The sequence below is a fragment of the Beta vulgaris genome, chromosome 3 (assembly GCF_026745355.1).
Source record: "Beta vulgaris subsp. vulgaris cultivar EL10 chromosome 3, EL10.2, whole genome shotgun sequence".
Classification (NCBI taxonomy): domain Eukaryota; kingdom Viridiplantae; phylum Streptophyta; class Magnoliopsida; order Caryophyllales; family Amaranthaceae; genus Beta; species Beta vulgaris.
The window spans coordinates 10,867,492-10,888,635 of record NC_079204.1 but is presented as its reverse complement, the minus strand read 5'-3'; the positions used below and the strand labels follow the sequence as shown (position 1 = coordinate 10,888,635).

The following is a 21,144-nucleotide window of genomic DNA, read 5'->3' as shown; positions in this document are numbered from 1 at the left end:
TGGATCGGATCAGATCGATTTCAAACTCTAATTGATTTGGATTCAAATTGGAAAACTAACATCCAAATTTTATTCGGATCGGGTTGAATTAAACTCTAATCCAAACCGTACACCGAACTTTCACCCTTAATTACTAGTATTAATGACCTGCTGAAAAGTCTCGACCGTTTCCACATCTATAATCGAGATTCCATGCCACATTCCGCATCTCATCTCGTATCTCAATCTCTTCTCCTTCTAACACATTAGCAAGTGGTGACATCTCTCTCAACACCATATAACATTCTCCTTAGACTATCTATTGTAGCATCTCCTTAAGCCAAAATATAGTTACATGAAATCTCATTAGATCTATCTGAATATATATTATTTCAAAATATCAATTTTTTTTATACTGTTCGACTTGTTGGGAATTGTATCTATAATAGCTAAATTATGCATGAGCAAGCATGTACACATAAATGACATAGGAAATAATAGTATTATATAGTAGGGAGATTGTTCTCTTGGCTGTTCTTCTAACCTTACCCAGCAAGTATTTTTCAATGCTGTTGATCATTGCAAATCCCTCTCAAGTTCAAAAGTCTACCAAATTTGAGATAAGAATAGCTTAAGAACAAGAAATAGAACATGGATTTCAATACGATCAGTTGTTCTAGACTCTCAGCTATACTTATAGTTTTGCACGACGAAAAGCAATGGTGACCAAAAGCAGGTCGAACAATTTGAATTAGATCAACTTGTCACGAAAATTATGGGAAAGATAATGAAAACACCTCCAACATGCCTATGATGAAGGATTGGCACTGTGCCATCCCTTTGTGCAAGGTGGAATGCTCATGAACTCATCGAATTCCTTCACATGAACATCACAGCATTTCCACTGCAGGCCAAGAAAGCCACTCTTTAATATTCCGGGATAAGAAAACGCATATTGATTTGCAATGTAAAAAAAAAAACCAGGTGGAATCTTACCCCTCTCATTCGGTCATGGAAAATGGCAGGCCCCGGATGATAATTGCATGCAGTATCATGATTATTTATCTCTTCAAAGGTTTGACCGCATCCCTTATTCTTACAGATTTGAGGTTCATTTATGCCGATTATCATCCGAGGGGCAGCAGAAACATTTTCAGCCCCTTCTGTAGCAGCAACTGCTTGGGAATTAACTTGTTTGGCATTTGGCTGTGAGCCTGTAAAGATTTGGTATTACATCAGAGATCGCGATAAACTAAATACTCCATTACTATTAGTATCAAAGAGAAGGCCATATATGAAGGCAAACCATATGCACATCAGTCTAGTACTCCATAAATCTGTAATACAAGTACTAACACGTTTCCTAAACAAAAAGCACAAACGCAGAGATTAATACCATGGTCTGAACAGAAAAATCCCTGCCTGCACCTAGAGCAAGTTTCTCTAGATGATTGAGCTGGTGCAGGACCAGGGACAGGACTAGGAGCAGGGGCGTATTTCCTCGGACTTGGGGCAGTCTTAGTTAGCACAGGTTTCTCAGTTGTGTGTTTTCCTGTTTTGCATCTTTGATAGACAAAAAGACAGCACAAAATAATGAATAAGACAAACTTCACAAGAAATAAGAAAAAAGAAACAAGAAAACAAAATGACCCTTGATGAAGATATATCTTGAGGATTGCTAGAGGCAATAGTCATAGAAGTAATGCACACATCTGAAATGACAGAGGACACACACCCTGGAAGTTCTAAGAACAAGCTAAAGTCATGACTTTTTTTCTTGCAGCAGCTCCACTCTTTCATTCCATCATGAAATATAGGCTGAAAAGTATTACGGAAGAGGCTTTAGAAGTATACTAATACAGATTAGAAGAGAGATATATTTATGACTACTACGGACGAGATTCAGAAGTGGAGGAATAATCTTAAAAAGGAGATCTAGCATGTAAGGAGAATGAAAGGAGAATGATAGGGAGGAGGGCACTTACTCCCTGATAAACAAAAGCGAATCCAACAGGTCCAGAGCCAATTATGCAATAAAGAAGAAAGAAAAACTGTTAGGCAACTCAACTGAGAATGATCAAACCAAGCTTGCATAGATTCCAAAAAAAAAAAGCAGGTATAGAACTGAAGTCCAAAGAGAAGTTGCAAAACTAATATTAACTGATCAATCACAACTGCAGAAGCTACAACATCTCAGGGTAAATATTTCCTTGGATTACTCATGAAAGCTTTGACCTAAGCAAAAACCGCATAGACAAGCCAAGCCGCTGTCTTATCGCCTTCTCTTCTTCTTCCAAGTGCAGCATAACCCCAAGGGGTTGTGGGGTTTTTCTACCAATGCAGGCCCTCCCTTCACCCCCATGGGGATGGTCTACAGGGTTCATAATTACTCCTGTTACTAGCGGACGCTTACCTAGCCAACGCTTAGATCCAGCTCTACCTTTTTTGGTTCACTCCAACATTCCTCACTTGTCCGACTATTACTAAGCAGTTTTTGGATATCAGACATACCTTCCCCAGAAGATAATTTTAATGTGGCTGATTTCCCTCTTTTGCAACCTCAGTTTCGCTACAGCACCCGGTGCTCTAGCTAATTGTCCACTCTTTCCAAGTGTGATTTCTATGTTACCTATGACTGTGCCTAAGGGAATATCGGTCAAAGGTGGGCATTTCCCATTTTTATAGGAACTTCTGTACCAGAAACAATGTTTTTTCATTGTTGAAAGGTTTTAACAACTAACAAAGGCCATTGGGTCCCTTAGCAGGATCTATACAATTTTGTCATTTTTGTTTTCTACGTTTAGCAACTAACTGCATGCTATTCTATTTGGATTTTGGACATTGTGATCCTATTTAGTACGCACATCTCTAGAATCTATTACGCATATCAACAATTGAACACTTCGATTAAAGCCAAAACGAGAGGTTACATCAAAACTTTCATAAAAGATCAAGGCCAATCCTGAGATATTATAGCCAGATATTCATTACTTGACCTCGACTTCAATGAAGAAACAGCTTGTATGCATCTGCTACTATCTATATTCCCAAGTCAAGACCACTTGAACACCATTCTTACACCAGTTTAGCAACACTTGCTGAGTGCTGAGAATTGGTCTAACACTAGCCTCCAATACACTACCTCAACCAAAATAATTTTACCTACTGAGTACAGAAATTCCATTCACTAGCTATATTTCCTAAATTAGCCCAAATTATACCACTTGGAGGTACAACGCTGCCTATTTCGGCTTGCCATTCGTTAAGCAACACTCGCCCAGTCAAACCCTAAGTAGATTCTTCTACGCTGAGAAACTCATTAATCACTCAATCCTAACTCTACTGAAGCCAAATCCACTTGACAAAATGCCTAAGTTTAAATTAAACGCATATAGTTGCCAACAATATGATTTCCCATTCTTTTACACTCATTTAAACCAAAAATAAGCATAAGTGCACCAATTATCAAGCATACTCTAGATAACAATTCATCAAGAAAGTAAAAAGTGACAATCAATAGATGGAATCTAGAGAATTAATAATAGCAAATGATTACATAAACAAGAAATATATGAAGAAAAAGCTGTATAATAATATACAAAAATAGAAGCTAAACGATGAAGATTGAAGTTTACCGAGTCGTGGAAAACGCAAGAACCTTCTGGATTATTGTCGGGAGTAAAAGTAGCGTCGCAGCCGATTCTCTGACATCGAAGCTTCACTACTTCCCCTGACATTCTCTCTCCTCTTTCCGCTTTACACTTCTTTTGTTAGTTTACAGACAGGAGTAGGACACTACTCGGATTTTGGATTTTGGATTTTGGATTTTGGGAAAGACACATGAAGTATGAACAAGAACTACTTTCTTTTTTTGTTTTGGTGAAATTTTTAATAATTTGTATGAGTTATGAGTTCCAGAAACTTTCAAAGCCTTCATAGTGCTTCCGGAGACATTCTATATTTTGTAATATTTTGTAAATTTCGAATTTTAGTTATTTGAGCAAAATATGTATAGATATAAAAAAAAAAGGGTTTGAGAGCAAATAAATCTACGTGTTTTAGGATAGGAGCATCTAGAAATTTACAAGAAACTTTGGTGAGGGTATTTTTGTATTCGTGATCTTGGACCCTGTTTTTTGAGCTTATTTTCAATTTATCTTTCCTCCAAGAAATCTAGAGATATGATTACTTCTAGCTTTTTGAGAGTTTCAAATTAGTTTCCCCGAAAGAGAATTGACAACGGTTAAGGAATATTGGACTGGAAGTGACGGTTATGAGTCCGTGATATAGTTGTGTCGCTTTGACTCAGGCAGATAATGTATCTAACGAGTCGTGTTGACCGAAAAGGTGATGCTCTTAACAACACGACATATATCAAGTAATATATGTTCATCAAAATGAGGCCACGATTTCGAATGAATCTAAAAGCATCACATTTATCAATAGTTAAAATCTCGAAGTTGCAATTTACCGACTTACACATGAGGTTGAACTTCTTTGGAAGCAAATTTAGGTAGAATCGTGTTATTCAATTCAACTCCCACATTGAGTCCTAAGAGTAGTCTTAATTTTTCAAGACTCAATTTAAAACTTTTCAAGACCCACCCACTTCAATAATGCAAATGGTTTCGTTGTCTTAAAATTAGATGGGAATTATGCCATGTTAGCAAAACTCATCTTAAAACTTGGGGCTATTCATGCTCTTATAAATTTGCACTTCCCACTCAAGGGGTGATGTTTTTTTACTTAAAACTCTGCTAAATAGATGAATTCTAAAAGTTTAATATCTTCGCAACACATAATTGAACTCCATAATAAAAGGTTGTACTATCTACATTCAATCAAAAGACCCTCAAAGGTATTTCTAAGCAAAAATGCAAAATTAAGGTTCAAATGATAACAAGTTACCCTGAATACAAATTCAGTGATAACAATTTTCATTGTATTCATTGATATCTCTGACTGAAGTTTTTGCTAAATTACAGTGGAAACTACAATCAGATGAAGAAAACAAAACTTCCATCACTACAAATTGCTCCAACATCTTTAAACTTCTCTGATCTATTCCTAGGTCGTGTACAGTAACTATGATCAATGATAATGGTACAATTTTTTTTGCACCTGTCAGAAGCTCAGTTAGAGGGTCACAAGCACAGCTGGTAAGAATCATATATGTACACAATCCGAACGAATACAAAAATTGTGTAACAATATATACACTCAAAAGCCGACTTCCAAGTTTTGTCAAAGTCAATATTCTGATGCTGAAAACCATCGCGAGCTTAATTCTCAATTCACAACTGATACCACTTCTTTAGGCCATTAAGAATCCTCAAAGTATTACATCTTTGAAGATCACAACATTCTATTGTGTGCATCAATCATCGAAACTCTCTCCTGCAATGACACCAGGGAAAAAATTTTAAAAAATAAGAAAACAATCGGCACTACTTCATAACCTTCATGCAGAGGCAACTGGTTTATTATGAATGGTAGTGAAAGGTAGCTGCCGTTAATCTTTTCATGCAGGAAACTTTTAGCATATACCTATTCAAGTATATGCATTGATACTTTTTTGGTAAATTGCTCTTACAAGGTACAAAAACTCCACATAAGGCCGTTAGCAATGATGGTACAGATTGCAAGTCTCAAGTTAAATCAGACCTGAGGTTGAGGTGGCAGTATAGTGGCATCGCTCCCCACCTTACAACCCTGTCTAGGGTTTGAATCTCATTGGACTAATTGGAGGGATTTCCCTTATATCCTCCCTCTTCAGGTGGGTTTCCTTCATCTTACCAAAATAAAGTGAAAGTTGAATCAGACCTATCAAGCCATGGAAAACAAAACTTGAACAAATGACCCTCATAATGATAAACATGATCTTTTGCCACGAAAAACTGAAATCTAATATGGCCATCTTTCAATATCCAGACAAATCAGACTTCAGCTGAATTGAGATAAACCTGAGCTATTGACTTCAGACGTAATGAGCTCCAATTAAAGCTCTAAAGTGAGAAAAGGATATATATTTTGTTTTGAATAGAAAATTTAAGTTCGCTACTTCTTTTGCGTACAAACTAGAAAGGATGGGCAAATTATTAGGTGTGCCCCTACATATTATGGCTACGGGCAAGAGATGGAAATACAAAGATCCCTTTTACATTGTTGCTACACACCTGAGTGTGGATCTCCGTGCATCACTCTTTCACTTGCAATGTTATCCAGTTTAGTATTTTGAAAAACTCGGCAAGAACTATAAATTCTAATAAAAGAAAATTTGCTACGTGAAAAATACCATACCCCCCCCCCCCCTTCAGCATAACTACTAAAATACTAAGGAAACTCATCCCAAAGCTTAAGCTGTAGGGAAGGGTCCAAGAGGACAAAGAACTACATATAAGATGAGAGAGAGAGACCTCATTCTGTAATACGCTGGTCTCTGAAGGGAACCAATGCATGAAAACTCCCAAATGAGTCAAAGCCGGCATCAATTTAAACAAAATTGGAGTAGTAACCTACAGGAAAAAAAGAAGCTTTACTGCTTTAGCTATAGATATATGTTGCAAAAGCTAAACAAAAGCTTTTATCCACAAAAAAGAAACATTAGCAAAAGTCGTATGCAGTATATCAAAACAAGCTTACCAAGCTAAGAGCAGTGGTTCCAAGAAGCAAAAGATACATTTTCCCCTATACAACAAAGATAGCAAAATTATAATTCATAGTTGTACATTGAAATATATAATACAAGCCGAAAGCTGATCTTTTCCACCACCTCTGAAAGAGTAAAAAAAAAAGTATTGCTCGATATGTTACTATAACTCTTCTTATTATCTCAGGTACGTGTGTCGGACAGCAGTCCACACTCCGACAAGGGTATGAAACAGTAACCCTACAATTTGATTTCGCCTTACACCTCAATTACATTGATCGACATGTTTGTAGTTATAAAATATAAGAGACTAAAAGATAGCAATGTTGAGCTATGTTATTTTGACTCTTCTATCGAAAACTTAAATACTTAACTTTCATCCTAAAATCTCAATTATTGTGATCCACATAAGTTCTCAAAAGGGGTAGAAACTTCAACCAAACATAGCAAACAAGTGAATCTACGTATTTTCGTAAAGTGAAAAGACATGGAAAAGTCGTCTAAAAATGATAAATATGTAGATCAATTAAATATACAAGCGTAAAAACTTCACTAGGAAAACACCAAAGCAATGCAAGGGAACTGCTCATTTCCACAGAAAAATAAACAAATAATAGATTCTCAAATTTTCTTTCATCCATTAGCACCTTCCAGCCACATGTCCCACAAAGCAGGCTGAAATTCAGGACATGATGCCAAACAAAGTAAGAAGATTCATTTTTATTCCAATTCTTTTGAAGGAGAAACAGAGCATCTATGGTCTGTTTTTTCAAAAAAGAAAAGAAAGTATACCTCAACAAGGTGGAGATTGGAAGCACGACTTAAGAGAACAAAAGCAAATTCTCCAATTTGAGCAAGTGAGAGCCCGACCTGTTTGCAATGAAAACAGACATTGCAACTATAAGCTATCTACATAGTCTAATAAAAGGAACTTAAGAAAGTACGAAAAGTACACTTACAAGAAGGGATGTCCTGATACTGTAGCCAAACGCCTTTGTTACCACAGCCGTAACTGATGTCTTAAACACTACAACCAGGATAACTGATGCGACCAATATATCAACATGATTCCAAAGAAATTGCACACGTATAAGCATTCCGATGCTGGAAAGAAAAAGAGCAGCAAACAGATTACGAATAGGCTCCACCTGCAATGTAAAGATCAAAAGATCAATCGGAATCACTTCATATGCAATTAGATAGCATAAGCAAATGCTAAGCACTAGAATGATAAGCTAATTCAATAAAGCATACAACTCATGCAGAAATTTTGGCAATAATGAGCTAATGACATATTTTCTGTTTTCAAAGGTCACCACAGCTGGCTGAACTTGAACACTTTTTCTCAAATAGCTGGTCTCATTCTTAGAAACATAGCATAATTCCTAAATCACATCTTTGGAATATAATAACACATAACCAATGTTAATATATTCTAGAAACATCTTAATATAGTAGACACATTTTAATAATCCCTTAGTTATTTTCTAAAGAACACACAGGTATTGCCCAATAATATTTATGTATTCCTAGTTGAGGGCAATCTTTAACTCTCTACAAAAGCTCAAAAGAAACGTGATTCAGATTCCATGAGTCAAGAGTTAAGACTGCTATAGGCAGCAATTATTAGTAGAACTTCATATCAACTTCTTGAAACTGAACGGTGTTTTTTGGACACTAGATAAACTCTTCAAGGAGCAAGACCAGTGAAGACAATCATGCATGTATGAAGCATGATGTGCTATCAACATAAAAACCAAAATTTCAAATTTCAGATGGCTGGTAATGGGTAGTCTAAAACCTTCATCCATGCTAAGAAATCCTCCTTTTTACCTTCCGCTCAGGAATTCAAAAACATCTTCAGCACTTCAGCTTGAATAGAGACAGAGAAGAATGCAAATGAATGAAGATGAGTGAGAAGAAGAGCCATTGTGATAAAGGGCACAAAAGTCTGTGGAGAAGAACCTTCGACAAACTTCTAATTAACTCTCTCTCCCCCAGGCCCACAGATCTATCCCAAATTCCCAGAGCATAACTATGTCAATCAGAGTCTTTAGAATTTTTGGAGTCGTCAAAAGATATGTTCAGATACATATTCTTTTGTATCAAGGTATCCAGAAGACCTTCAAAATCAGCCAATGTCTATCCCAATCCTCTTAAGCCTCATTAAAATAATTTAATCTCCAAATCGGTCAATTTCAGCACCAATCTGACAACTTTTCAGCATCATATTGAAAACTTTGGTTTCATATCTTCTCAATTCATAGCCTCAGCCAGCCTTTGGATTTTCTTTAGCCTCATTCCTTTGCCTATCGCTGTCGCACATGCTTCCAACCAATACCTAGCCGCCGTCTTTCTAGGTGAAGGATGGTCATGTACTCATGTGTTGCAGCACTAAGATTATCTGCTGTTATTTATCCCCCAGTTAAAGCCCATAAGCCTTAAATTCTTCGCCAGCCTTACGTTGGACTTAGATTAAGCGAAAAGTTACCAAATTGCATATTTTGTATTCATTCAAAATGGAAAACAATTACAGATGATTAGACAAGAGTATCTAATGAACGATACTCTAACTCTAGATGGATAAAACTTGAGTGGATCAAATTTTTTCTATTCTTTGAAGTATCTAATAAGCCATCCAATCACCTTCCGATTACAGTTGCATACATCTTACTCCCTCCCCTTCCTACCCCACACTAGGCATGAGTCCAACTTCTAGAAACAGAATGGACAGGTATATTAGTAGACAGATAATGACGGGAAGTCAACTTTTATCTACATTATATGTGAGGCAAAATAAGTTATCATAAATGTAAACTAGCATACAAAGGTTATTTCAGGTTGTTGTAACTTGTAACGAACTAGTAACTTATCCAAATTCCAACACAAGAGAAACTTTATTACAGAATACAGACTATTCATCTTGAAAGTCAAAATTAGAAATTAATTCTTGTCTCAATCTATCTCTTATTGCTGTAGACATAATTTCCGCAAGAAGCACCAATTCCCCAACAGGATTCAATGTTCTTCTTCCATTAGGGTTTTTTTAAGAGATCGCGGCAGCTTCATTTAGCCGGTAACAGAGTTTTTTATTTTCGCCTATTAATAACAGGTGGTAGTGGACTATACTGTGAGGCAAGTCCATGGAAGTGTCAGTATATGATTGTTCCACGGTTATAGAACAATCATGCATCATAAAGTTAGCAAACTGGCCAGAAGTAAATGTTCGTGGAAGCATACCTGGTCCAACGTATGCTGTGCAAAGTCCGTAGTAGAGATCATGACCCCAGCTACAAATGATCCCAATTCGAGACTGAGACCAAGTTTATCACTACACTGGAAAGGCCACAACAACAGGAAATAGATTAGCAACTGACATTCAGATTTCTCTTTTAGCACAGAAGCCAAACACCATAGCATCTGAATGTGAACAATGTTTCAGTGTTCATCCAAACAGAGAAGCTCACGGTTAACATAACTTATATTCTTGTCCTACTGAAGAAAAATACCAAGAAATATGATGTAAGATGATCGCCCAAAATTGGAAAAGGTGTTGCATTGACAGTGCTGCTGCTACCACTACTATTATTAGTCTATTACTATTGTTATGATTATTATCATTTTTATTAATATTATTATTATTATTATTATTATTATTATTATTATTATTATTATTATTATTATTATTATTATTATTATTATTATTATTATTATTATTTTGAGACAATAAAGTCAGAAAGTGGGATGTATTTCAGGACAGAAAAAGGCAAAGACAAGATCAGCTCTCATGGAAACTCAATAAAAAGACTCATAAGAAGAGAAACCAAAAAATTGTTAGTACTTACCCAAGCAGATAGCAAGCAGAATGCCACCAGAGCAAGTTGATAAAGTTCATTTGTCTGAAAAGGAAAATATATATGCCAATCAACATGCTTAGATACAAATGTAATAAAATTACAAAAAAATTAGAAAAATATGTGGCAAAAGTAAAGAATAATAAGCTCTTGGTTGATGTTTTGCAGACTCAAAGACACTTATGAGAGGATAATATGTATTGTGGCGGGTGGCTGTGTGAGCACCAATCAGACAAGCATGTAAGCTCAAAGACTATTGATAATTACCACAATCAACCTCGAACTGGGTGAATGATGATAAATTTGCCTGTCTCACTTATCTCTTCAATTTTATCAACATTCCTGCTAGATTTTCCACAAGGCATCGGCTACTAAGCCAAAACATAGCTTGTTATTAGCCTATCAAAAAGCTTCATATGACTACTTTGAGTACCCGTTCAAACAAGTGAAGCCAAAGGTTAAGCTATTCAGCTCATCTAACATAATAGTCAGCCATAATAAAAACCTATGCATGAACAAAATCCTTGAAATAAATTAACATAACCCCTTCAATTGTCCATGTTTCTTTTTTTTCAGCTAACGAGCCTTTTTGTTCCCTTTGCCAATATTCTTTGCTTCTCAAAAAGAAAACATTACCAATATTTTTCGACTGAGGGAGTATAATGGAGGATGATTAACATAAAGTGACGCTGAATTGCTGATACCATGAACGCATCTGCGATCTGCCTCAAGAACTGAACATATTTTATCCCATGTCACAGGACACTTCTTACCCTACTTCTGCTAGGGTTTTAACAATTACCATATGGGTTCCTTGGTTCTCCACTTCTCTAACAAGACCTAGTTAAATGAAGATCGCAAAAGGTGTCTAAAGAGGACAACAACACTCATGTACCCCTATGTACAACTCCCTCTACCCTATACTAGTTCGAACACTAACTTTCCTTTTCATCCAACACATAATTTTTTGCAACTTCTATTTCAGGGATGGTCCCACTAATATCTTAATACTTCTCTTTTATGGTTTACCCCACTTTGGCCCTCCACTCTCACTTTTAAATCATATATTTAAATCCTTGAAATAAGATAACAATATATGATGACTCAACAACTTAAATCCAAAAGACTAAAACTATGTCATGGTAAGTGTGCGAAGTAATCAGGGATAGAGGTAGTAAAGTTTTGTCCCTCATGTACGATCCAGCTTTTCCAGAGAAGGAAAAAATAAAGAGCTCACATTGTATAAATACAGACTAGCTTCACAATTTACCCATGAGAATATATGATCCACATAAGACATTGAATGCAATTGACTAGACCACCATTTATTCAATTTCAACTCAGCATTCATCAGAGAGCAATTGAAGAAGTTAACCGAGTTTTTGTCAATTATATAATAGAAGTGGCAAAAATACTCACTGACCTGAGATGACAGTTGTATCATCAGCTTTAGAAATCGAGGAATGAATGACCACGTTAATATAGATGCAGTAGTGAGGTATAGAGACAAGATCACCAACCTGAAATTAGAAGTCAAACTTACAATCAAACTTTTTGACTTGATACTGTAGTTTTAAAAGTCAAGACATTTGACAAAAGGTATTTATGATTTGCTAAGAAAAAGAAACTTACAATCTACCCATTGAAACAATTCCCTTCAGAAGGCCACTGTTACCGCCCATAACTGGAAGCAATGCAAACAGTAACCCCACAGCACAATCCTGAAATATTTCAAGGAAGATCAATGAGCAGCTATGGAACACTACCTAGTTTACGATGCTATATCAGCTAAATTTAAAAAATTTAAATCACCTGAAAAATAAGTATCCCGATAGCAACTTGACCATGTAGAGCATTGTTATAATTTCTTTCTATCAAAAATTTCACCACCTAGAAAAAGTTTTTGATAGAAGATTAATATGTAAGGAATGCAGCCATGCTATAAATAACAAAACAATCTTCAGGCTACAATAGATGGACGCAAAGAAATACCACAGCTGTTGATGACATAGATAGGAATGAACCCACAAACACACCCTCCGACAACTTTCCTCCACATATCTGCAGAAATAGTTGTAATTTGTTTCACCAACAGCCACAATGCAAAGCTTAAGGCTATTCTCTATTGAATGAAGTCCAGCTTTAAAACCTTAAGAGTTTTACCATAGCAGTTATGCCACATAAAAACATAAATACGATGATCTGAAGCATCCCGCCGAGAACAGCAACAGCCCCTACTGCTCTGAGCTGCATCAAAGTACAGTTAATACAGCTTCTACCGCAAAGCATCGGAGATAAGACTACAATAACTTGGTATATAATTAGATAGATTTGCATACAAGCTGTTTATTTTCTCACAATTAAAACAAAAATTTTCACGCTTTAATGAACCTTTTCATCATCTCCCATATCAAATAACAACAAGCACACAAATATAGATAACGGGTAAACCAATCTTACCTTGGTCATGGAAAATTCCAATCCTAAAGCAAACAGAAGGAACACAACACCAAATTGGGCAACAGTCTCAACCTGTAAAGAAGACACCATAATTAACATCAAAGTCGAATGAGAAGAATATATAAAATCTAGAACAGTTAATTAGCATTTAGCACCAGAAAACTCAAATAAAATGCCCAATATAGTGATCAGAAATAAACAGACAAGTAAAAGAGATATAATCAGACACAAAGGCGTTGAGTAAATATACTACTATGTGGAAGAATTATATTCAGTAATGGATGGTGGTTTATATAAACCAAGAGCTGCAGACATAGGTTATAAAAATGTTTCTTATTTATCTGTCACATACTTCTCACAGTTCAATACACAAGTTGTAATATCGAAATTTTCCATGCAATTCTGCATTTCTGCCACATGAAGTTCAGCACCAGACAGGTCAACATAAACTGCCCAATGAAGTTCAGAACCAGACAAGTAAAACATAAAGTTAAGTTGTCCAATAATGTGATAAAAAAACTACGCAAACATAAGGAGGAGATACTATCAAACACAATAAGCCAAAATGCTACTATAGGAAAGAACAAAATTCCTTCTATAATGGTGGTCCAATCCAAAAAATAACATTCATAGGTTATATAGATCTCTCTTTTGGATGTGTAACATACTTCTCCATGTTAAATAATGCTCATGCAATTCTGCACCGTGCACCCCCCGGCCCACCCCCACAGATAATTAAAGAAAGGAAAAAGAAAAAGCTCTCTTTTCTATGTTGCATAACAAGCTGAGTTTTCCCCGTTTCTATACAGTCTCAAAAATACTTAATCGGTGGTGGTCAGAAAGAAAAAAAGAGTCCACAGAAGCCAAAGAAGAGAAGAGAATACTACCCGCCAATCATATGAAATTACGATAAGCACTTCAACGAGGCAATTTTTTTTTATTTATCCAAAAGGGAACAAGAGAATCAATTGTTAAACAATCCACAACCACACACCTGAACCATTTCACTGATACAGTTCACACCTCCTGGCCCAATCATTGAACCCGCAAGGAGGTAGCCAACAATAACCTGCATTTTAATTGTGATTCACAAAGCTTGAAGTTATACAACCATAATGCAGACAAGTAGGTTTTTTAAACCAAACACCTGCTAGTATAGAACATAAGCCTCGCCCCAATAATAGGGGTTTTAGCTCTTGCTTTGTAATTAAGCAAGAAGAATAACAATAGCAAAAACCACACCAACTAAAATGACAGTGCACAAAAGAGTACCGGTTGTCCCAAACATGAAAAGATAATCCCACCAACTGCAGCAGAAACAATCAGCAAAACCAAATCTGATATTAGCCTGTCATGTATGAAAAGCGAAATGAATAATCAAATTCTAGCAATAGAATACATCTTAAACAGATACCATCAGATAACAAAATAGTAGTAATGAACTAAATATGTAATATTGAGTAACTTGAGTTGATTTCAGATGAAACTGAAAACATAGATGACTATATGGTAGACATTTGTATGAGACATTTTTCTCATACCTAAAATCTACTTGAAGGATTGGATATTTAGATTTCTTGTTAGACATCACAAACACATTATCCTGCAGGAAGACATTGTAATAAGAGCTTGTCACAACGATTTCCACAACAATCTCAAATATGATTATTCAAAGAACTCCAAAAGAAAAGTATATGTCCATGTCAAAACACCTTTTTATCGATCAAAGTTGCCATGTCATCAGATTCTTCATTATCCAAAGAGAAAACATCTTGAATCTGGAAGGACTTTGTTCCACTGCCACAGTTAATCAGTGACAAAGTCAAAAGTAAATATCACCTAATCTACCTTCTCTTCTTTATCTTTCTCTCTTGTTAAGATAAACAAATTCTAGATTAAATCAGACAATAAAAATGCAATGACTATTGCATAATGTCTCCAGTTGCTTCCTTACTTTGCTTCTCCTGTGTCATTCTTTTTGGCTTTTTCATGACTTATTTTAGCTACAGTTTCAAGCTCCGCCTGTTAAGAAACAAATAGATCAGAAGTTATCTTCAAAGGGATAGCAAGACCATGCTTCACATTTGAGAAACATTCTCTTAAACTAGCATTTTTACATAAGAGACATAGCATATCTTGTAAGACAATAACACTGTGATAGAACAAAATAAAAGAAATCCTTGTCATATCACATATGGCATTCAACAAAGTAATCAAGCAAGATGAAAAAAATAAAACTTCAGGCCTTTAGCTAGTGCAAGAAGGCCTAAAACAATGCAGTGTCCAGAAAATGCATTAACATAGCAATGGCAGCTTTCTTGTAAAAATTTAAATCATAAATCACTAAATTTCAAATCACTGTTAGGGCCATACATGTATTGCGCTAGAGAAACTATCTTTGATGTACAATACATCCTGTCTCCCTTTATGGTAACATATTTTAGGTCAGGAACCGCTCTAATGTTTTGGATAGGTAGGGTTCCTAAAAAGGCCAGCCTAAATACCTTTTTCTTACATTCCAAAATTATATATTGATATTTGAAAAACAAAGAGGGAGTAGGATACAAAAGAAGAAAAGAATTGGACAGCATAGAACGCTAGATATAGAGCACTGGCAAAGGACTAGAGAAGGTTAATTAGATTGTAAAATAAGAAATTAAATAGGGGGAACCATACTAAGGGAAAAGTCAATTATCTTGATGAGGTTCAACTTTCTCGTTGATCAAGCAATCAAACTTTGCCCTAAAGTACCATGTAAAGATTGGGTACAGTTGTCCACATCTTTCTTTCTGGTAAGAAACTTTACACAGGGATTACCTCATTCTTAACACAAATTCGACGATGTCTTACAGGATTATACACACAAGAGGCTAGGGAGGGGTGTGGCATACTAGTTTATCGAGTTAAATCTGGGGTCTCTAAAGTCTACGGATTACAAGATTTAAAAATTCTTTGCATCAAGTAGAACCTATTCAAGCTTCTGGAGATCACTACCTCAACCTACAAGAGCACTCATACAGCCAGAATTTTTGTTCTTTTTTGCTAGTTGCTTCTTGTTCATGTTTAGTGAATTTCAAAACCCTTGCTATCTTCTTCTCTCCCCGCGACAACATTCCAGTTAGTAGGTAACTCTCACTCCTAGAAAAAGCCATATAGTAGATGGCATGACCGATGCACCATAAACCACACCCCGTACTGACCAGTGACCACTATGCTCTTACATGTGACCTTCAAAGCCTACTAACCAAACCTGACAATTCACTAAGAGACAAAGGAAAAACAGGGTGTTTAATTACAAAGTTAAAGCAAACCAGACCATCTCTCACGCATCCAATATAATTCTTTCACATTTCAGATTACCAGAAGATTTGCCCACACAGAAAGCATTCAAGAAAACTGAATATTTGACAAGCGTAGATACTAGCAATATTAACAATTATTAAAATCTAAGCCAAGAACTTGAAGGGAGTGTGGACCTACTTGCTTGCCAGCTACACTGTTGTTGAAACTACTTCCATCAGAACCTGGAAAAAGAAATTTTTAGCAGGAGAATAGAACAAATGACATTAACATCATAAACTAAACATGCTGCTTCAAATTAGCTAAAGCCTACAATGTTTAAGCTTTGGCTGATTATCAAAATAAAAACAGATCTCTTTGGTTCGCCATCCACGACTATTGTTCCATGCAACCGGCTGTGGTCAATTTATGCTATTTTCATCAATAGGAAACAACCTCTTTAGAATTCATCAATAAGGATCATATACTCAAGATATTCACCACTATCCATGTATCAACTCAAAAAACCCTCATGCAACACACACCAACTTACAATAATTAGAGCAAAAATCCACGCGCAAGACCTCATTCAACTAAAAGTAAGCTACTTCAACTCAAACACATACCCAAAATCAGAGTAAAAAAACTATCAATTTCCTCAAATTGCATCAATGCTAACACTATGTTTCAAACAAACAAAACTTAAAAAATACGCAAAAACCCTAATTACAAAATCAGAAATTCAAAAAAGAAATGAAAGCAGCAACATTATCAAACCTTCAGGTTGATCATTCTCAGAAAACTCCTTCTCCAAAACATGATCAATCATCTTCGCAATAGTACCCTCTCCATCAGGCGGCGTAGAATTGAAGATATTGTTGCCGTAAAATCTCTCGCGCATTTCCTGATCAGATCTCGCACTGTTGCAGAATTTGAAATCGATTTTAGCAGCCACTAAAAGCAACATACACATCCAAAATCTGCTAAATCTCCATCTAAAAATCGATTCCAAATTCGCCATTTTTGCAAACCAAATTAGATACGGTTGTTTTCTCTCTCCTAGATTCCGGCGAAAGAGAGAGAGAAAAAAAGGAGGGGAAGTTGAAGGAGTTCGTTAAGTTTATGGGGAGTTTAAATGTTAAATTGATGCATGATGAAAGCGGGATCTCCATTGGTTGCTTTTAATTGCAACATGTTACCGGCGGATACCTTTTCCTTTTCTCCCCTTCCAAACTTTGACTTTTCAGGCAAGTAGGCAACTTGGCTATATGCCTATATTTTTTTTATTTTTCTTTTTAGAGGTAAGATGAAGTCCATTGCAAGGAAAGGGGGAATTGGGAATCCCTCCTTGCAATGGATGGGAATCGATCCCTTAACCTCTGGGATCGGAAGTGATAATAATACCACTAGGCTATCACCTGCTGCTCGGCTATATGCCTATATGACTATGTCTATATGTCTATATGTGAATTGTGATATGTCTATCTCTACTCTCTAAGCTATGAGTATATCTCTAGGCGATATATAGACACTAGTGGAAAAATGAAGAAGGGCTGCGCTAAAAAAGGCATGTAGGGCTGCGCTTTTTGACAGCAGCCCTTTCAGTAGCAGCCCTTAAGCTAGAAGGGCTGCGCTAGTTAGGAAAAAGCGCAGCCCTTCTAGCCCAGAAGGGCTGCGCTAGTTAGGAAAAAGCGCAGCCCTTCTAGCCCAGAAGGGCTGCGCTAGTTAGGAAAAAGCGCAGCCCTTCTGGGCTAGAAGGGCTGCGCTTTTTCCTAACTAGCGCAGCCCTTCCTACCTACCAAAAAAAAAAAAATTTTTTTTTTTGTCATTTTTTTACTCATAATCTCACATTTTCTGAAATTAAACAGAAGAGAAGAGAAACGAAACGAAAATACTAAACCCAAAACAATAAAAAGAATGAAACGAAAATGAAAAAAAGGAACAAAAACTAATATACAAAGAGAAGTATACAATAAGTATACAAGAACATTAATCAAAATAAACAAAGAGAAGTATACAAGAATAACATTAATCAAAATAAACAAAGAGAAGTATACAAGAATAACATTAATCAAAATAAACAAAGAGAAGTATACAAGAATAACATTCAAAACAAAGAGAAGTATACAAGAACATTAATCAAAATATATAAACAAAGAGAAGTATACAAGAACACTATAGATCTGAAAAAATACAAGAACTACAACCTAATAATGTTTAAATACATAAAACAAAACCCAAATACATAATTTAAAGGAAAAAAAAATTTCGGAAAAACTTAAAATGGCTATTTGGAGGCTTAAACGAACTCGGATAGCTTAAAAAGCCTAAACATCACCGCAAAGCAGTGAGTTCGACTTGTTGGCTCGTTCCGCTTCCGAAAAGGTATCACAATAGGCAATCGGACTCCGTCGTCATGTTTAGTGCAAATCGGAAAAACTTAAAATGGGTTTTTGAGACAAATGTTTATGGGAGTTTTTAAGAGAGAAGAGAAGATGAGAGAGAAGAGAGGGTGAGAGATAAGGAGGAAAGGAATAATGAGGGACGTGAGAGAGGAGAGAGAATGAGGGATATATATTTGACGAATCCCCGCTCAATATTTCAAAGCGCGCGATTCCGAAATTTCAAAATTTTTCAGGAAGGGCTGCGCTTTTTTAAAAAAGCGCAGCCCTACTAAGCAGAAGGGCTGCGCTTTTTAAAAAAGCGCAGCCCTTCACTTAGTAGGGCTGCGCTTTTCAAAAAGGCGCAGCCCTTCTTACCTACAAAGGGCTGCGCTTTTTTGAAAAAGCGCAGCCCTACTAGTGAAGGGCTGCGCCTTTTTTAAAAAGCGCAGCCCTTCTTCTTAGTAGGGCTGCGCTTTTTTAAAAAAGCGCAGCCCTTCACTAGTAGGGCTGCGCTTTTACGAAAAGCGCAGCCCTTCCTGCGCAGCCCTTTATGTTTTTTCCCCTAGTGAGAGGTGTTCATAGGTAGTTAATATTCCGAAACGATATTTCGATTCGGTAATCAAATGTTTCGGCGAGTCGCAACCATAACCGTTTAGAGCGATTATTGCCTAAACGGTTAACAGTTTTTCAGTATGTTTTTTCGGTTGACATTAATTGTTATTCAAGTTATACTATGAAAATTTACTTAATGTAAATATATATTTTCTATTTTAGTTCATATAATATAATATCATATATAAAGTATTATAAAGTGGATAATTAATCTATTGGAAAATATAACCAATACTAAGAATTTACTTTATTCCCTAATTAATAAAGTGTTTATATAGTACTAAATTTTTCAAATGATCATATACTTAGTAACAAATATTAAAATTAGTGTAATTGTTAGAAAATGTTTCACAATAATTAGATCTAAAAAAATTATTTTGGTTTTCGACTAACCATTTAATCGAAAAATCATAATTGTAATACCTTTTAATCGTTACCTTTATCGATTCGATAAACTATACCATTAAGACTTTCTTTCGGTATATTTACCACCTATTTAGACTGATTTCTCGAATTTTCGATACAATTTTTGGGTTTCATATTCATTTGTTATGAACACCCCTAAGTATATATATATATATATATATATATATATATATTTATATATATATATATATTATATATATATATATATATATATATATATATATTTTAAAAGATAAGGAGAAATCTTGACAAGTTGGGTGGAATAGAGGGGATCCAAACTTGTTAAGGGTGAGAATTGATCACAAGACCTCGTGAAACTGGAAGGAAAGCTCTAACCATTAGGTTATCCCTCACTCTCAACACCCCTACCTATATGACAAAGGGGTCTTCCTCAAATACTTCCTCCATGCTAAAATAATAGATTTTGCTAACCTCCGTCCTAATTTTACTTACCACTGAGTGCCCTTTGACACTAACAACATTCCTCTACGTTTGATCGCCCAATAACAATAAATAAATAAACTTATTAATTATTATAATATGGCTTATAGAAATAATTTATAAGCATTTACATTTTATAAAGCATCTTGGCTGAGACGAGTTTTAGGTTATGACACTTTTAGATCAGTTTAAGCATATTTATCAGTTTCGTATGTTTTCAGTTTATGGCATAGAATTGGACCTATCATTTTATGACATAAACTAAAATTATTAGTTTATGACATATTTATCAGGTTTAGGCATATTCAATAAATTGAATTTACAAGAAAACAAATTCACTAATCAAACAAAAAAATCAAAATAAGTACACAATTGTTGTTCGGTGCAAAAATATCAAATTCATTCAGTGTTCGGCGCAATCAATCAAAATTCCTTAAAAATTTGTTGTATTAGAGTATATGATGGCACAAGTAGAACTTTTAACACATAATATGGTTTTCCAAAGTACTAATGCGAAGTTACATTTTTCATACAAGATTTCTTATTATTATAGTTTTAAGCTACCTAAAGCTGAAAATATTGTGATATTATAGTTAAAATGTTAAAATATCATTACGACGCATCTTAACATTTGATACAACTCAGGTACAAGTCAAATCAAATTAATTGACCGCAACTTTCAAATTGCAGTTATATTTCTTAAAAAATAACATCGTTTTAAATTTCATCTAATACAATATTACAAGAAGTTTATTTAACATGTAACTTTCATACTCAAGTGACTTTTCTTGAATATGTAGCCATATATAAACTTTGAGTATAAATCAAGACTTCAATAAGTCACTAAGATAGCAAAGTTCAATCTCTTGATTTGTGTGTTTTAATAATGGCGGGTTATGAATTTTTTTTTTTGGAGTAATAAAACCAAAGATCTAAGTAGATACCTCAAAATTCCAATAATCTTATCTTACCACAAAGGAGTAACAACCTAAATAAGGTATGTGCCGTCCACAAGACACTCACTAAAGTCCTTACATTTCACAGCCACAAAAATGTCACA

The 21,144-nt window shown here is 35.4% G+C and overlaps 2 protein-coding genes across 3 annotated transcripts; both read right to left on the bottom strand.

Annotated features, from left to right (window-relative positions):
- Positions 1-462: 462 nt before the first annotated feature.
- Positions 463-3,930, bottom strand: LOC104906592 (cysteine and histidine-rich domain-containing protein RAR1). The gene is made up of 5 exons (XM_048641036.2): positions 3,615-3,930; positions 1,715-1,797; positions 1,376-1,542; positions 976-1,193; positions 463-883 (listed from the first exon to the last, which is right to left on the bottom strand). The coding sequence occupies exons 1-5, from the start codon at positions 3,714-3,716 to the stop codon at positions 788-790; spliced, it is 666 nt and encodes a 221-aa protein (XP_048496993.1). The 5' UTR covers positions 3,717-3,930; the 3' UTR covers positions 463-787.
- Positions 3,931-4,873: 943 nt separating this feature from the next.
- LOC104906590 (K(+) efflux antiporter 5) lies at positions 4,874-17,474 on the bottom strand. Of its 2 annotated transcripts, XR_008968706.1 has the most exons (21): positions 16,999-17,473; positions 16,423-16,466; positions 14,897-14,964; positions 14,655-14,739; positions 14,484-14,545; positions 14,215-14,290; positions 13,937-14,011; positions 12,943-13,014; positions 12,646-12,729; positions 12,475-12,543; positions 12,295-12,372; positions 12,115-12,203; positions 11,906-12,002; positions 10,474-10,527; positions 9,869-9,964; positions 7,588-7,776; positions 7,421-7,498; positions 6,622-6,666; positions 6,396-6,494; positions 5,644-5,770; positions 4,874-5,376 (listed from the first exon to the last, which is right to left on the bottom strand). XR_008968706.1 is itself a non-coding variant. In XM_057393576.1 (20 exons), exons 1-20 carry the CDS (start codon positions 17,240-17,242, stop codon positions 5,335-5,337), a joined length of 1,746 nt encoding a protein of 581 aa, XP_057249559.1. In that variant the 5' UTR covers positions 17,243-17,474; the 3' UTR covers positions 4,874-5,334. The 2 variants fall into 2 exon arrangements, 1 of the variants encoding a protein (XP_057249559.1); XM_057393576.1 differs by lacking the exon at positions 5,644-5,770 and having other exon boundaries at positions 16,999-17,474.
- Positions 17,475-21,144: the final 3,670 nt, after the last annotated feature.

Excerpts from the sequence above, each read along its gene's own strand:
- LOC104906592 (XM_048641036.2), bottom strand. The coding sequence starts at position 3,716 with ATGTCAGGGGAAGTAGTGAAGCTTCGATGTCAGAGAATCGGCTGCGAC. Across the intron at positions 1,798-3,614 it reads CTTGCGTTTTCCACGACTCG|CCTATATTTCATGATGGAAT; the intron begins GTAAACTTCAAT and ends AATACTTTTCAG. Across the intron at positions 884-975 it reads TCCATGACCGAATGAGAGGG|TGGAAATGCTGTGATGTTCA; the intron begins GTAAGATTCCAC and ends CTTGGCCTGCAG.
- LOC104906590 (XM_057393576.1), bottom strand. The coding sequence starts at position 17,242 with ATGGCGAATTTGGAATCGATTTTTAGATGGAGATTTAGCAGATTTTGG. Across the intron at positions 14,546-14,654 it reads CAACTTTGATCGATAAAAAG|GATAATGTGTTTGTGATGTC; the intron begins GTGTTTTGACAT and ends GTCTTCCTGCAG. Across the intron at positions 14,012-14,214 it reads TTTCATGTTTGGGACAACCG|GTTATTGTTGGCTACCTCCT; the intron begins GTACTCTTTTGT and ends ATTAAAATGCAG.